General features: G+C 34.8%; 1 protein-coding gene and 1 long non-coding RNA gene across 2 annotated transcripts; both read right to left on the minus strand.

Moving 5' to 3' along the window:
• Positions 1 to 5,731: 5,731 nt before the first annotated feature.
• LOC133822727 (MLP-like protein 43) lies at positions 5,732 to 16,704 on the minus strand. The gene is made up of 3 exons (XM_062255166.1): positions 16,400 to 16,704; positions 15,976 to 16,252; positions 5,732 to 5,977 (listed from the first exon to the last, which is right to left on the minus strand). Coding segments are annotated over exons 1-3 (480 nt in total). The 5' UTR covers positions 16,602 to 16,704; the 3' UTR covers positions 5,732 to 5,976.
• Positions 8,470 to 15,684, minus strand: LOC133822728 (uncharacterized). Its single transcript, XR_009888005.1, has 3 exons — positions 15,364 to 15,684; positions 15,229 to 15,264; positions 8,470 to 8,666 (listed from the first exon to the last, which is right to left on the minus strand). It is a non-coding gene; the product is annotated as an uncharacterized LOC133822728 (long non-coding RNA).
• Positions 16,705 to 18,985: the final 2,281 nt, after the last annotated feature.

An 18,985-nucleotide genomic window follows, 5' to 3' on the forward strand; every position in this document is an offset into this window, starting at 1 on the left:
ATTTTAAGGACTTACTTTGAGAGTCTTTAATATTTTTTTAGGAGTCGCAAGACTTCCAAAACAAGTCCTTAAAATTGTTAAGTAAAACACTCATTTTTTAGCCCAGATTTTTTTAGGACTCGCATATTGTTTTAGGACACTCATTGCGAGTCCTAAATTGTGTTTTTTCAGGACTCTCATTGAGAGTCCTAAAAACTCAATAAATATTTTTAAGGACTTGCATTTATATGCGTTTCCTAAAAAAGTGTCCCGTAAAGGGTATTTTGTAGTAGTGGTTTAGTCATCCTCTTTTTGGCTGAACTGAGCACGATGTTTGTCAAGGCATCTCCTGTTTGATCAGGAGGTGTCTGGTCGGCGAGGGCTGGGGAAGACGTTTGGTTAAGGGGGGCTAGAGGAGGTGTGGTTTACTGGGAAGGAACTGGCACTAGACGGTTCGAGCTTTTTTCATCGGAGGGTTCTTGTTGCTTTCTCCTCGGTGTTGCTTACTCCCTTTTTTCTTGCTCGAAGGAGCAGTAAGATCAGGTTCGCTGTAAAGCTCGAACAGATCATCAGTTGACATGACTGCAAAATAGAAGCGAATAGTCAGGTAATATAGATGGAAGTATCTACTAAATTAAGAGAATAAGATCAAAGAAATTATAAGTAAATTACCAGAGCTACAACTACTCGTCGCTACACTATTTATTATACTACTGCTACACTCACTCACTACCTTGAAGAAGTTCTAATTTAAATTAGGCGTGTATTTAAAGTTGCCGTCCCCACCAAATAAATGACAGGGAATGGGCAAATTGCCTAAGAGTGAGAATTCAATAGCGTTCTCATCTAAAGATTCAAGAATGAATTCGAGGTCCTCAGAAACCTTCTATTTGCCCTTTCTTGAAGGAGCAGGAGTAGGAGCTGCTCACGGGGTGCTAGAGGGTTCCCTGATAGTCACTCCTGTTGTCCTCCCCCTCGGAGGTTATGGCACATCGTGGTGCTGCTTGGGAACTTCTTCGTCGGTAGCACTTCCCGCAGTGGATTCCCTCACATACTGGTGAGGTGCCAGAAGGCCAACTAGCCTCAGATTATTCCTCGTGACCAGCTCCTTGATGTTTTTTTCGATGTTCGTCATGCTGGCCAGGGAGGATGCCCTTATCTCCATGTCTGGAGTAGGGACTGGTCAATGCCATCGACTTGAGTGACACCAAAATTCTAATAAGTGTGCATAAAAGTTAAAGGAAATGAACGACTAGTGAATAAATAACTTACCTCCTAAAGTGAATGCTAGGTTGTTGGCGACCAGATTTAATGTTAAAAAGTACTCTTGGATGTACTTTCCCACGTTGGACTTGTGGGTAATATCACTCAGGAAAGTGCGAGCAGATTCCTGGTGACAGAAGTGCAAGAACCTCGTGTTGTTTTGGTTGGGATTGGACTTGAGATCAAACAGATAGTTGATCTCGTGTGGCATCGGGACGGGCCACATCTTATGATTGTAAAGGATATAGAGAGCAGAGAGCACTCTATATTCGTTTGGGGTGATTTTAAAGGCAGTGACTATAATGACCCACTAATCTAGACTATTTGGGCCATTAACGAAACTATACATAAATCTTACATTTTTACGAAAATACCATAATATATTGAGTAACTTGCAAAATAAGAGTTATTTACAAATAAACAGAATGCTAAGAAGGATTTGGGATCCCATTGTCTTTAAAAACAAAACATGATTTAAATGAAAAGAATTACATAAGAAAATGCGGAAAAATACATATAAAACCATAGAAATTAAAAGGAGACTACATCCTCGAATCGAATAACGCTCGGCCCCTTGACTCCATCCATCATCGATACACATCCTCCAAGCGTCACGAATCTTTCCACCTCTAAAGCTTATTTCCTGCACATAAACAGAAAGGAATGAGCCTAATGCCCAGCAAGGAAAATCTAACACATAGTCATAAACATAAACATAATTTCATAATAACGTAAAGACATATCATAACACATAATACACTTATTATAATGGCCATTATTACTTGGGGTCCCATAGACTAAACAAGCTTATGCCCATGAGATTAGTGGGGTCCTACCAGCTAAATAGGCATATGCCCACAATCTTTTTGGGGTCTTGTTAGTCAAATAGGGCATAAGCCCAAGCCTACAACAAACACATGCATAACAAATTCATAACACATTCATAACATATCATAACATAACACATAAGATAACATAAACATAAACATATAGATTCTAGCCTATTTTCCTTACCAAAGTTACTGGGATAAAATGGACTGAGTTGGGACTTTTTGGAACACTCCTAAAACCATAATGAACAAGAGTGAGTCTAAAGAAAGGAGATGAAATGAAAGAGATGGAAAAACTAAACCATAAAAACATACTTACCAACTTCTATGCTTAAGAACTTGGATTCCCTAACCAAAATAAGAATGAGGTTAGGAAATTGAGTAGAAGACTAAGAGAAAGGAAACATAATACAGAAAGGAACTAGATTTTTGGTTACCTCAATGATTTGCAAGATCAATCTAACCTCCACCGAAATACTATAGAACTCACTTCCCAAAGTGTTTGATAAGCTTATGATGTTTAAGCTTATAGTTTTTCCCCAAACCAGGTGTTTACACTCTCACACTCACTTAACACTAGCAGCTTCTGAACTTAGAGCAAATGGTGAATAATGGCTGGGTACTAGGTCCTATTTATAGAGTTTGGGAATGAAAATATCTTGATTTTACTTGAATAAAGATAATGGCTTTTTAGGTGAAAATCATTTGAATAATCGTTCAGCAGAGGCTGAAGACTCGTTCAAAAGATGCTGGACTGTTGAAGGAGTTTGAATGGCTGAAAGGAAATGAATTCAAAAGAGTTTGAATTCATGCTGAAGGAGGCGATATATCGCCCCCTGTAGGCGATATATCGCCTGGGCCAGTATGCCTGAGGCGACCGTGCATCGTTTCGTGTTTTCCGTATCTACGTGCTGCGACATATCGCCCCCTATAGCTGCGATATATCGGCACACGCTGAATATTTAAACACGAAATTACACATTTTTAGCTAAGTTTGAATGGAGTAAACAGCCTTGACTAAGCCCTCAACGTACTCAAAGCTGCTGACTGACCCTATAACATTCAAACTTTACTCCTTATTATATTTAATCCTCAAAAATCTTTAATCCTTAATCACCATTCATAACATGTGCTTAAAATCCTATTGGTTGATGTCTAAACCTTATAATATAGTAAATATAATCCTTAATATCAGTCACATTAATCAAACCTTAGGTTATACTTAATATTCTTAAACTATAGGTTAAACTTAGAAAATCTATAAGTACTACTATGAGTGTCCAAATAATTCCCGGTCTGAACCAAAAATCCATAGTAACCAAGATAACACTAAACATACTATAATACTACTAAACAATTAGCTAAGTAAAGTTCTTGGACTCTACAGCGACCTCGAAATAGTTGGCCACCCCCTAAAAAATTTGGATGAAGAAGCAAGGTTGCCCCTGCCTCAATATGATATCTCGACCAGGCGTTGAAGGCGCTCCCAGGTAGGTTTGCCCGCTGGTTGATGGATTGTTTGATTAGGGTTACCCCAGGAAGTCTGTACTTCTTGAGGTAATTCATTACAATCCTAGCTGTAATATTGCTAGGAGGTGCAACATACCATTCGACCTCTAGTCGAAGGACGTCTCGAAGGCGGGCTTTTGTTTGGAATTCTGGCTGGGAAGTATTTTCATGCTGAGGGCTAGTCGATGGATTTTCAGCCCGTGGAGCAGGCTGTTTGGCAGGAAGAGTGGTTGTTTTCTTTTTCTTTAGAGCAGTGGATTTTACACGACCCATGATAGCTGAACTGGTCGAAGGTCTATTTGAAGGGTTATGAGAAAAAGGAATTTCCAGGATTAGCAGTGAAGTTTGTTCCTGATCTTCGAGCAACTGGGCGAGCAAGTCGTCGTCGATCGACCTCTCACCTCCCCACAGGTCGTGCATGAAAATCTGTGAACAGAGAAGGGGACATGAGAATCTACGGCCGAAGGACCAAGAAAATGGAAAGGTTGGAATAACTTTGCTCATGTATAAAAGCTAAGCTTTTATACGACCAGCAGCATTCTAACAAAAACTCTAAATTCTATGCAAACAGTTTGGAAAACGGATTAAAAGGCAGAAGTGAAAAGTTTTTCTGGAAAAACTTTTCGACTCTGAAAGGGCGGAAAAAATCCAGTTTTTTCTACATGCTTAAAAATCAAATTTTTACTTCGATTTTACGTCCTAAATTAATAATCCTAACTCCCAAACCGATTCCTAAGCCTCATGTAGTGTTATTTCCTTATCCTATCATGCTCAAACCTATGTACCCATTTACCCCAAAGAGGTTGTTCAAGAACATTCACAAGCTCAAAGTCCGAAATAAACCAAAAGTTATATATTGAATGGCATATCAACGACGGAGGAATTCAAGACACTTACTTGGATAAATGCTAGTGCAAACTTCCGAGACGATGAACGACTGGGCAGAAACTCCGTGGATCGTTGGATTTTTTTGGGTCTTCTGGGTTTTGGGGCTCTGTTCTTTAGTGTTCTTGAGAGATAGATAGAAAGTAAAAAGTTAAAGGTAAATATAGGGGGTTATATATATTGGTCGAAGCACGGTTACAGAGGTAATCGTGAGGGGTGACTTTTCGAGGCATGGGTAACTGTAATAGCCGTCAAACCACTTTTTGGGAAACTGCAATGATATGATTGGTTGCCTTTTTCGAGAAGGCATGGACGACTCTGACAGATTTGACAGGGCATACAAAGGGTCGGTTGTCTAAGTTTACTTTATGCTGGTCGCAGTAAAATAAACTTGGAGGCAAATGTTTATCCAAAAAAAATGGCTCCTGATGATGTGGCAGGCACATGACGGCTTTAAGTGAATGAATCTTGTTCGACCATCGACCAGAAAGTCATTGATTTATCAAGCATCACGCTTATGTGCGACTAGCCTGGTCACATACTTTCACTTACTTCCTTTTGGATGTGTAATCTTGTAATATTTGCATTAATTGTAATTTCTTTTATTACCTAGATACGTGATTCTTAATGGTAATTGAGGCCCATCAGCCCATGTAATCTTCTTGAGCCTATAAATAAGAATCAAATGGCTCAAGGGAGGAAACTTTTGGAACTTTTGGTCTTTGTACTCTGAGAGAAAAATATAGTGTGATTATTCACCGAAGTTGTAATCTTCTCAAGGCTTGTGAAACTCGTGAACCCTAGTTCCTTGATCATGTTGGGATTCAACATCAATAAGAACACAAAGTGGACGTAGGTCATTACCATTAAATTGGGGCCGAACCACAATAAATCGTTTGTATCGTTTGCTTTCCATTTTAAAATCTTCTTGTTTTATCTCATTTTATATCGTTTATCTAACTCTGTGTCGTTGACCAATTTGAGGGTCAACAAGAATAAATTATACAATATTTAGATAATATCGTCTCTAATCAAAGTGATTTTGGTGAATCATTACCATTTTAGACATCAATTTCTTATTCACTCAATTTTTTCCAACAACTATATTATTCGAATTAAACTTGAAAATGAGTATTATTTTGGCAGAAATTGAATCCCATTTTTCAATCTATTCAATTTTTAAATGTATATTATCTATATAGATAGATTATATTGTCAATGAACAAAGAAATCTTAATTTCAGGGATATCAATATGGCAGGAGAATTACAAAGCAACTTATATGAATCATAAGACTTAAAAAGCTCATTATTACAAGATTAATTCCAAACTGAAAATCCCCACACCGAAATTCACACAAACCAAGGATAGTGAACCCTTAATTAAGCATATATATACATATAAGCTTACCCCCACCTACAATTTATTCAATATTTATAAATTATAATATATATATATATGTAGGTATATAGGAGCAAAAACTATATAGATATATATATACATATGATTTACTAGCACTACAAAAAAGGAGACTTTTGCCGGCGCAAATTTGCGCCGGCAAAAGTATGGTTTTGCGCCGGCAAAAACTATGGAGTTTTTGCCGACGCAATTTTGCGCCGGCAAAGAATTGCGTCGTATCTCCGTCGCTAATGTCACTTTTGCCGACGCAAATATAATGCGCCGGCAATGGACTTTTTTGGCGACGAAAAAATACGCCGGTGAAAATATAAATGCGCCGGTAAAAAAATCTGTCACGATATTGTGGAAAACACTTTTAGCGGCGCAATAATGCGCCGGCAATAGTTTAATTTTTTAGTGGCGCATTTTTGCGCCGGTAAAAGTGTATATGTGAAGGTAAGATTGAAACTCTTTGCCGACGTAATTTTGCGCCGGTAAAAGTATTTTTAAAATAATAATTTGTATTAAATTATTAATATTATTTTCAATATATTAATATTAATTAATAATTTTCAATTTTAATATATTAATAATTATTTAATTTTTTAGTAATATTATTTAATTATAAATAAAAATAAAATTAAAATTTTATAAATAAATAAACAAAAAATTACAACTATTAATATTTATTGTCTCCACCAAACATTAAAATATAAAAGTAATTTAGTAAAATAAATGTCTCATAAATTAAATTTTAAATAAATAGAAAAAAAGTTCTACAAATGAGTACTGGCCGCCTCATCATTCCCGCCCCCATCAGCATCATCGTCCTCGTCCGAATCCTGGTCTGGTAAGTCAACAGTAAAACCAGGAGCCAATTGACCAACCTGCTTCAACAAAGCACTGAGCAGGAGATCTTGACGCCGTTGACGACTCTCAAGTTTAGTCGTATGCTTCTTTAGGTTCTGATTTTCTAGCATAATGTCCTGATTTTGCTGCAAAATGGTGTCCACTTCAGGTGGCAATTGCCCGGACATTTGAGAAGTTGACGAAGATGCTGCCCTCTTTGCGCCAATTGCCTTCAACCTAGGCAACCCCCCAAACCCTTTCTTATAACGCGAGCGGGGTCCAAGGACATCCGTGACAATATCCATATCAGGCGGGAAATGACCGTCGACATTATCGCCGACACAAGAAGCAGCAGATGATGCAGGGGCCGTACTCTGCGATGCTCGACGTTCGGTCATCTCATTCTGCACAATAAAAAGCACGTATTTCGAATTCCAATATAACATTATTTGAAAACCTAACTTATAAATTTTTAATATAACAACATATAAAATATAACTTTATTATCTATCTGCCAACATCCTATCATTAATGACTACAGACCAGTGACTGAAAAAGAATGTAATTAATTTTGTTCCCGTATCAGGGAGCAAGTGGGCTAAAGTAAATTTGGTCATGAAAATCCATATCTGAATCAAAATCATGAAGATGTTGTTGATATATACGGTAAGTGCAGTTAATTCCATTAATGAGGAATTTACGTCTCCAAACATATACATCAACTATATTTACATGTTTTTGATTCAGATATGGATTTTCATGACCAAATTTACTTTAGTCCACAAGCTCCCTGATACGGGGACAACATTAATTACATTCTTTTTTTATCTTAGTCCACAATCATTAATCATAAAAATATTGGCACATAGATTATAAAGATTTCATTGTTAAAAATTTAATTAATAATTAATAAATAATTACTAATTGACAACAACAATTAATAATTAATATTTATTAATTATTTACTAAACTTTTTTAAAGTTAAATGATCATAAATTAGTTAAGGTTATGCAACTTACATGTTTTGTCGCCGCTGCATCACTAATCCACTTATCCTTCTTCTTGTGCAGGTGCTCGAATGTGTCGATCATGCTCGGGAGCTGGCCAGTAGATGGGTCCATCTAAAAAAGCAAATTATTTAAACATTGTGACATTTATAATATTTTCGTAAATGTAAGGATATAAGTTATTATAATTTACGTGATCATAAACATGGGCAACGATGGATTTGGAACCGTGTCCTCCTGGTATGGTCATTTTAGCTCGAGCTTCTTTATTTTTCTTCGATATACGCTTCAAAAAGAAAACAGTACTCATTAATCTAAATTGTAATTTTATAATTAAAAATTAATGTAAAATGTACGGCATACCTGGTGAGAATCAGAAACCCAAAAATCACACAGAACTGCCCAATCAGAAGAAGTGATCGACACAAAAGGTTTTGACTTCGCTCTCTCATTGTCCACCTCTCCTCCAACATCTACCCAGTGTTTCTTCATCGTGTGGCGCCAATCAGTCAGATGTTTTTGCATTTGTCTTACCATGGCATCGTTGATTACTGGATTGTCTTCTGGATAAATGAATTTTTCCTAAAATCACAATTAAAATTGGAATTTGTTAAAATATTTTGAAGATAGACAAAATATTTAATAATGAGTTATTAAAGGTTTAAAGAATGCTTACAGATAGTCTCTTTCGAATAACTTCGATATCAGCTGGTTTTACTTGTTCCCAAGCTAGTGTAGTTGGGGGTACGGTGCTACGCAAATAACGAGCCATAGAATTGTTGAACCACTTGCCGTACTTTTGAATAGCTTTTCCAGTTTCTTTATCAAACTCTACTTTCAAATGAGTAACTTTTTTGATGGCCAGCTCCTTCTCGATATTGGCACCGTAATAAGCTCCCCTGCCTCTCTTGGAGCCACCACCTGTGTCATTACTTGTTTCGGCCATTCTACATTAAAATATTCATTAATTAACTAATTCAAATTATGTATGTCTATTGTTTTTTGTTATAAAATTAACATTTATTCATTATGGTATTTCCAAACCTACCCTATTCCGACCTAGTGGATCCCTTGGAGATAGTAAGAAGTCATGTACTTCTCCTCAGTTTTTTAAAATGTTTATCAAACATTTAAAAAAAATGAGGAGCAGTACATGAATACATTGTCTATCCCCAAGACATCCACTAGGTGCATCACTATTATTTTTTGTTATTGAATTAACATTTTATTACTTATTGTCTTTCCTAACCTACCCTATTCCGACCTAGTAGATCCCTTGGAGATAGTAAGCAGACATGTGCGACTACACACTTTTTCAAAATATTTCATCAAACATTTTGAAAAAATGAGTAGCAGTACATGAATACATTGTCTATCCCCAAGGCATCCACTAAGTGCATCACTATTATTTTTTGTTATTGAATTAACATTTTATTACTTATTGTCTTTCCCAACCTACCCTATTCCGACCTAATAGATTCCTTGGAGATAGTAAGCAGACATGTGCGACTACCCATTTTTTCAACATATTTCATCAAATATATTGAAAAAATGAGTACCAGTACATGAATACATTGACTATCCCCAAGGCATCCACTAGGTGCATCGCTATTATTTTTTGTTATTGAATTAACATTTTATTACTTATTGTCTTTCCCAACCTACCATATTCCGACCTAGTAGATCCCTTGGAGATAGTAAGCAGACATGTGCGACTACCCATTTTTTCAACATATTTCATCAAATATATTGAAAAAATGAGTACCAGTACATGAATACATTGTCTATCCCCAAGGCATCCACTAGGTGCATCACTATTATTTTTTGTTATTGAATTAACATTTTATTACTTATTGTCTTTCCCAACCTACCCTATTCCGACCTAATAGATCCCTTGGAGATAGTAAGCAGACATGTGCGACTACCCATTTTTTCAACATATTTCATCAAATATATTGAAAAAATGAGTACCAGTACATGAATACATTGACTATCCCCAAAGCATCCAATAGGTGCATGTGTACCTATATCTAATACTATCATTAATTAATGATAATAAATAAACTTTTCATTGAATTAAATAAAAAGTTACATACACTTGTTTAAATTACATATCACTGTCCTTGTCATCACTAACTACAACATCATTACGAACATCACTATCACTATCACTATCGACTAGAACATTATCGTCATCCTCATCGTCTTCATACTCGACCAACGTGTCGTCTTCAAATTCAACTTCATCATCGACAACAAATTCATCTGAACCTTCGCCAACCAAATCATCAACGTTGTGCACTTCAGTGGCATTGACATCAACCCGATCATACTGAAGATTATCAAAAATTGGAAGTTCTACCCACAACTGAAATGAAGAAGAATTAACTTCTTGCAATATTGGTATATCATTTGTGGTCTCAGTATCATCAACATCGGAATTTGTGAAATCCCATACATTCCTTGGAATGTATTCATTAACGAGCCTCCAATCATCCCCATTTTTCACATCTCGAAGATAATACACCAACTTCGCTTGAGATGCGAGAACGAAAGGATCATCTTTATAACATTCTTCTTTCACATATACGCTCGTAAAATTGGATTCCACTTTAATTCTACTTGTATTGAACCATCTACACTTGAATAGGACAACACTGTAACCCATCAAGTAGGACAATTCAATTACTTCTTCCAAAACTCCATAGTAGTTCACTCCTTCCTCACTTGGCACCATTACACCGCAATTTTGTGTTTTAAGCTTCATATCACGACCACGAGTCACAAATTTCACACCATTCACTATCATCCCTGGATATGAATACACGGTGCCGCTTGATTTGTTTGCGAGAGCATACAATTCATTATTCACTTCAGTAGGTGTTGACTCATGCAAACCGTTCACCTATCAACATTAACATTGAAAGTTAGTTTTGGATTGACTAATTGGGGTTTCAGAAAAGAATTGACTAATATACATACTCTTTCTTTGAACCACTGAGGAAAATCAGTTTTTTGTTGAACTTCAAGATTCAAGCCCCCCCGTCTTCTTAATTCATCCATATGCTCACTACAAATGAACAAAAAAACTATGATTTTGGCATTTACTCGGTATATAAACCAAACATCATTATTGAAAAAATACTAGAAAACACACCTAAGGTACTCCTTAATTTCGGCACAATTGTTCAAGATATACCACTCAGCCTTTTGCTTTAACTGCGGATTGAGGAGCATATTTGATTTCTTACCAAATGGACGACCAACAGCCTTATAAATAGAATATTCCCGATTTGGTTGGGATTCAACGCGATCGTCATTCCTCTCAGGTCGATTGAATCGAGTCTCAACCCCCCGCAGGTACATTGAGCAAAAGGTTAAAGCCTCATTCACCACGTAAGCTTCTGCGATTGAACCTTCAGGACGTGCACGATTTCTTACATATTGTTTATAAACTCCCATCGAACGTTCAATGGGATACATCCACCTAAAGTGCACGGGACCGCCAAGAATTGCCTCTTTCGGAAGGTGCAAAACCAAATGCACCATAATATCGAAAAATGCTGGAGGAAATATCATTTCCAACTTGCATAAAATGGTGATAATGTCTGTCTCCATCTTCTCAAGGTCTTTCACATTCAAAGTCCGTGCACAAAGTTTTTTGAAAAAACCGCACAACTCAATAATTGGCTTCCGAACTTCCGGAACCAAAAACGACCTAAGTGCGGCGGGCAACAACTGCTGAAACAACACGTGGCAATCATGTGATTTCAACCCAGTTATCTTGCCATCATTGACATTGACATTCTTCGAAAGGTTTGCAGCAAAACCGTCCGGGAATTCAACTGACTTCACAAATTCACAGAAAACTCGACGCTCCGGGACACTGAGGGTGTAACTGGCGTGCGGTTTCTTCCACTTGTTTCCCTCTTTGCGGAGGTGGAGTTTTTCCCTAATTTTCATGTCTGCTAGATCAAGTCTTGCCTTGTCAGTGTCTTTAGATTTTCCCTCTAAGTTCAACAAAGTTCCCAAGACACTGTCGCAAACATTCTTCTCAATGTGCATTACGTCCAAATTATGCCTCAACAATAACTCCTTCCAATAATCAAGCTCGAAAAATATGCTCTTCTTCGACCAATTAAGTTCAATCGGAGCCCTTTTGCGTTTCACACCACCAAATTCTTTGTGTTTCCCAGGATGTCTAATCAGCAAATTCTCTAATTGCTTCAAAACATCATCACCGGAGTAATGTTTCGGTGGTGGCCTGAGTTCCCTGTTACCGTCGAATAGTGCTCGTTTGCTCCTCCATTCATGATCCATATCAAGAAATCTCCTATGGCCAATGTATGCAATCTTACTTCTAATCCCTACAGAGGGAGTTTCTTCATTGCATGTGGGACACGCCTTGTACCCTTTTGTGCTCCACCCAGACATCATAGCATAAGCTGGGTAGTCGTTAATGGTCCACAAGACTGCTGCACGCATATTGAACAATGTACTATTGTATGCATCTCTTGTCTCGACACCATTCATCCATAACTCCTTCAACTCGTCAACCAAAGGTCTCATATAGACATCGATATCTTTTCCAGGTGAAGAAGGACCTGGAATAAGAATAGACAACATTAATGACTGTGGTTTCATGCACTTCCACGGCGGCAAGTTGTATGGGACAAGTATTACAGGCCACATGCTGTAAGAGTTGCTCATGTTCCCAAAAGGATTGAAACCATCTGTAGCCAACCCAAGCCTAACATTTCGAGGTTCGGCTGCGAAAGATGGGTACAACTCATCAAGGTGCTTCCACGCCTTACTGTCAGCGGGGTGCCTCATCACACCATCTTCCCTTGGCCTTTTAGAATAGTGCCATCTCATATCCTCTGCAGTATATCTGGAACTGTACAGCCTTTTCAATCTCGGCGTCAACGGAAAGTACCGCATGACCTTATGGGCCACTTTCTTCCCGTTCCCACGATTATCTTGCCAGCGACACTCACCACAAACCGGACAGAATTCCAAATTCGCATTCTCCTTCCAAAACAGTGCACAGTCATGCTTGCAAGCATCGATGGACTCATATCCCAATCCAATACTCCGCAACTTTGCCTTCGCCTCATAGTTAGACTTAGGTAAAATTGTTCCGTCAGGCATAGCGTCGACTAACAATTCCAGCAAACCATCAAAGTAATGATTGCTGCACTTGTTAATTACTTTGAGATGCATCAGCTTCACCAAGAAGTTCAACGCGGAATACTTTCGGCAACCCGGGTACAGTTCACTTGACATCTCCTTAAATAAATTGTCATACTTGTCGCGATGTTGAGGATCATCTTGGGGAGGATCATTATAGTTTCCATGGGGAACGTCATCTTCAGCGTAAACATCCTCCAGGATATCCGCTATCTCATCTCTATCATGATCTCGTACCACAGCTGGTGGCGACGGCAGCGCCTCTCCATGGTAATGCCACACTTTGTAGGACTGTACGATGCCATTGTTGAATAAATGCATCGAAATTGCATTTATAGGCTGGAACTTAACATTCCCACATTTCTTGCACGGACAGCGAACCAAACCCCGATCGTTCAACTGATTTTTGGCGATATCGAAGAACTCCTTAACACCATTTCTATACTCCAGAGACCAACGATTCCTCGCACTCATCCAGCTTCTGTCGCTTGCCATCTTTAAGCGAAATAATTAAGAAAATATTAATAATTGTCTTAAAATAAGGGAAATGATAGTCAAAGTATTTCATGACTGTTTGTCTCCCTAATTATCACTAACTGATAATAATATCCTATCTCTGGCAAAAATAATTATTTATAGAGATATTTCCGGCTAAATTACTCAAACTTACAACTTACTAACACTTAAATGACACGTGACACCACATGATTGGTACACATTATTATTATTATTATTTTAAATAATTTTTCATAAAAAAAAACATTTTATATTTTTTATTTTTTTTAAAAAATCCAATTTATTGTTTTCCAATTTAAAGGTAACAAAAAATAATTTTTTTTTTCATTTTTTACAAAAAAAAAATCAAATTTGCTGCTTTTAATCAATTATTTAGGATTAAGTAAAAAAAATATTTAATCTTAAATTATTGCTTAGATTTTAAACAAAATTACTTAATCTTTAATTGAAAACGAGTAGACAAAATGATAAATAGGAAGATTTTAATAATAATAAATTAAAAATTTTGAGGATATTAACAATATAAAATTAAATTTAAAAAAAAATGTATTTTTCATACTTAATCTTAAGTTGAAAAAAATTTTGAATTTTTTTTTAAAAAATGTAAATTTTATTTTTTTGTTAAATTAAAAAATATTTTAAGAATAATAACAAATTTTATCAATCATGTACTGCCACGTGTCCGTTGACTAGTCTACTTTAACATTTACTTATTTATTACTTTTAATTTAAAATTAATTTAATTATACATTAATCTCCATTTTGTAATTTTTTATTAAATTCTTTAATTTGTATTGGATTATTTACTTAATCAATAATAATTTTATTATATTTATATTTTATTAAATCATTTATATTTTTAACTTTTTCAATTACAAAACATCTAATATTAATGTTAAAATTAATTATTAATTATTAATTATTATGATTGGTAATTTTATTTTATTTAAATTATAGTTAAAAATTATTTTTTTGATGAATTTTTAATTATACTTAAATATTTATTTAATTAATTATTAAACTTTTATTAATTTTACTAACTCCAACAAAAATTGGGCAGCATAACGACTATATTTCAAACTATCCCAAAAATTTAAAAACCTACAAATTAAACACATATATAACCAGAATAGTCCCAGAGCAATATACAGAACATTCTCATAACATGCACAACATAAACCAAGATTAATAACATATATCAAATCTTTCTATATCAGTAACATCAAAACAATTTATTTAGTAAATATTTATAAACAAATAATATTTAATATAAAAAATATAATATATTTTTTTTTAATATACATAATCTAATCTATTTTTTAATATACATATTAAGCATTAAAATTAAAAAAATATACATTCTCAAATCAAATTTTTTTTAATAAATACTAAAATTATATTTTCTTTTTCATTATTAATATCATTTTTTTAAAACTACACATTTATTTATTTTATAAACAGAAAAATATAATTATAATAACAAATATCACACACATACATTTATATTAATCAATTTCTACAAAAATTTAACATTAAATAAACATATATACACACCCATTTACAGAAATACATAAACATATATCCATATACAAACATATATACAGATATATAAAAAAAAAAAAACCAAATTTAAGTATATATATATTCAGATATAACTAATATATATATATATATTCAGATATAACTAATATATATAAATATATACATATATATAAATATATACATATATATATAATCATATATAAATATATATATATAAACCGAAATATATATAAACATATATAAATATATATATAAACTAACCTTTGCATTTGTTTCACCGAGAGAGTTACAACACACCTGTTCATAGGGAGAGAATAACAAAAAAAAAATACAATTACAAAACATAATATTGAGAAAAAAATCCAAAAATGTTAAAAAATTTCTCATTTTACTAACCTTGAGAGATGCTTCAATATATAACTTGAGCCACGGCGTGGGATTATGGGACACCGGTGGTCGGAGACTATCACAGAGGAGAGAGAGAGAGCTTTGCTTACAAACTCAGAACAGAAATGGGGAAGAAGGAGGCTGCGGCTGAGATATATCGTTAAGACTTTTGCCGGCGCGTTTCGTTGCGCCGGCAAAAGTCTAAAAATGCGCCGGCAAAAGTGTTTAAGTAAACCCTAAAGTAAAACGATGCCGTTTTAATTATCTCGACTTTTGCCGGCGCGTTTTTTCACTTTTGCCGGCGCAACGAAACGCGCCGGCAAAAGTAAGCCCACCTACTTTTTATTTCAAACGTGTAACAATTTAAAAACACGTTGACTTTTGCCGGCGCGTTAGGTGAAAGGCGCCGGCAAAAGTTTGTACGCTTATTTTGAAAAATCTGGCATTACTTTTGCCGGCGCAACCCCGACTTGCGCCGGCAAAAGTCATCTTTTCCGGCGTTAAATTGTGCCGGCATAGGGTTTGATTTTTGCCGGCGCAATTCATGAATTGCGCCGGTGAAAGTGATTTTTGCCGGCGCAATTACGAATTACGCCGGCAAAGAACTGGTTTCTTGTAGTGTAGTCCTCGAGCAGATGAGATTCAAGATCCTTGGAGACATCAGCTACTAACTGGAGCAAGGTATGAGGATCTATGATTTCTCCATGGCGCTTCTCGTACTCCAGAGTCCAGTGCACTATGCAACCATCCTCACCCTCAGCTTTGCAGTTAGCCTGAATAGTCAGTTTGAAACTTTTGAAGTGCTGCATAAGGTCTCCTTCGATCACTCTAAAAGTGATTGAATTGTTTTCATCATCTATTGCCTCAACTATTTCCTTTGCTACTCTTTCTTTCCCATCTACACGTTAATTAAATATATTCACACATATAATAAATAATCAATTATTAGAGATCGTTGTGGATTCAAAGTATTTATAATACATCTATTAACCCATGTTATTTTATTGTACTGTGAAATTATATAGCATGAGATTAGATCTCTTACCATGAACATAATTCCAGGAGATAACTGAGCCAACAGTCCCCCATTCACCTTCGTGAATATCAACACCTTTAATTTTGTCAGTGGAATGATTTGAGATGTGATGTGGTCTGTGCTTGTAGATGTCATGGAATTTAGCGGCAGAAGCCTTGATTTCTACATCAGTCTCTAGTTTACCAAAGAGATTTTCTTGCATATTTGCCATCTTAATTTGTACACAAGTCTACTACTGTAGCACTAGCTAGGTCTACTGATATAAAGGGCAGATCAAGAAAACCGAGAAATGAAAGCTTGGAGAGAAATGGGTTTCCCTTACCCTTTGTTTATATAAATCAAACGCACGTGATCTCTCTCTTCTCTTTCCAATTACAAATTGCCACCTATCAGTACTATCACAACCCGTGTCTTCTCTTATTCTTAATTTTTTTTTTATTATTTTTTATATATAAATACTACCGTTTGGCAGTAGAATAAATTTGATAGGATATGATAATTCTATCCTCTGATTTTGTTATAAAATTGGTGGTATTTAAAAATTAATCTAACAAGTTAGATTATTTTGTAATAACTTAATTATATTTTTTAATTTTAACATTCTATATAATTCTCTATTTTTTTGGTAAAAAGAAATACAACCTTATATAATTTATTTATTTTTACTTTATTATTGGTAAATAATTAACTCATTTATTTTTCTACGTATTTTCTTATATATTTTTCAATCAAATCTGATTTTATTTTCTAAACGTGACCATTATGGACAGTATATATTCATAATAAAGAATAAATGGTTCATTTTAATATTTTTAAATGGGGTTGTAAATTATTAAATTTGATAATAAATTTAATCATATATATATATAATTAATGATTAGGACCCCGATGTTGTTTCGCCTCCTACCAGGCTGGGGTGTAGGGGTAGCTAAATGACTTTTCCTTGCACACAATCAGATACACTACTAAAATGAAAAAGAAAAAAAATATTCCATTTGTACTCTATTTCTCTTTACACACAAACCCAAATCAAAACATGAAAGGTAACAAATACTCTCTCTTCTCTCATCTTAGTCTTTCCCTGTCCATAATTTCCTTGTTTTTATTTTTTATTATAATCCATATATTATAAACAAATGTTGGTGTTCGTTTGACTAAAAGTGTGATTGTTCATGTGCATGTAAGGGGTCTTACGTCGTGCATGTGCATGATTGTTCTATAGTTTTAGGGTAAGTAATTTATTTTTACTTCATGGTTTAAGTTGTTCATAAGGCCATTGTTTACCATCTAATGTGAATAAAAGTTTATGAATGATAATTTCGTTGTTGTTGTTTTTGAAAATTTTATATCATTAATTTTTAGTATTTATATTGGTTTTGTATTATTAGGCTTGGATTTTTTTTCTACTGTTTCGACGACTTAGATTTTGAGCTTTTTATTGTTGGGTTTTCATTGATTGTTCTTTCGGCTCAGTAGAAGATTTTTTTGGGGTAAGAAGTTTAAGTTATAAATGGCTTTTAGTTTACTTGATATTTAGGAACCTATACAGAAGTTGAGTTTTCTCAGTGGTTCAAAGAACGAGTAAGTATATTAGTCTATTGTTTTCCGAACCCCACTTAATTAATCCAAAACCAACTTTCAAAGTCAATGTTGATAGGTGAACGGTTTGAGTAAGTCAACACCTACTGAAGTGCATAATGAATTGTATGCTCTCATAAACAAATCAAGCGGCACCGTGTTTTTGTTGGGGTTTTATGCCCTAATTAAAACCTAAATTCTTTGTAATCTCATTTTATTATCAATAAAAGAATAGAGATCTTTTTTTGACTTGGTCAATCACTTTGCTCACATGTTTTTTTTTTCATGATTATTTGTTTAATATAAACTTCTAATAAATCCCGAGCATATAGCTAATCGTATTTATAGTGACGTAATCATAGTGGAATATAAATATGATTATATGTTAAAAAATAAGTTAGTCTTAAGATTAGTCAGTGTACAGGATTTACACAAACTTGACAATCTACGATATGATCTACTTACACATTGTAGTGTTATATTCTTTCCAGAACATTAGCAAAATAGATCAGATCGGATGTATTTGTTACATCAGACTGCACTGATATTGACAGTTGATAGGATAAGTATACATACCATTATTATCTATTCTAGTCATATCATATAGTTGACCATAGGTCAATTCAATCTCAATTCTGAGTGGTTAGTATTCTAACTGATTGTATTATTTGAGTTCTTTAACTTGTTCGTTACCAGCTTACCCTACGGAGTAGCCCATATTTACATCTTGGGAGTTCGGTAATATAATTGAGTGGGAGTGTTAATCATAGATATGAACATCTATAGCTTCTAATAAAATGACGGTTTCCTTTTAGTTTTGTTCAATGTGCTAAATGATAGAGATCTTATTTCAGTAATTAATATTAGTTTACTGAAATATCATTTACAATGAACTAAGTATTTTAAAGATAAAATACAATGAGGGGTAAAACGATATTTTAGTCTCATCTAATTGTAGACCGTCTATAGAGGATTGAGTGACAATTATGGTTGTAACAAAGGATAATTAATAGCGTA

Source organism: Humulus lupulus, chromosome 3 (assembly GCF_963169125.1).
Source record: "Humulus lupulus chromosome 3, drHumLupu1.1, whole genome shotgun sequence".
Lineage (NCBI taxonomy): Eukaryota > Viridiplantae > Streptophyta > Magnoliopsida > Rosales > Cannabaceae > Humulus > Humulus lupulus.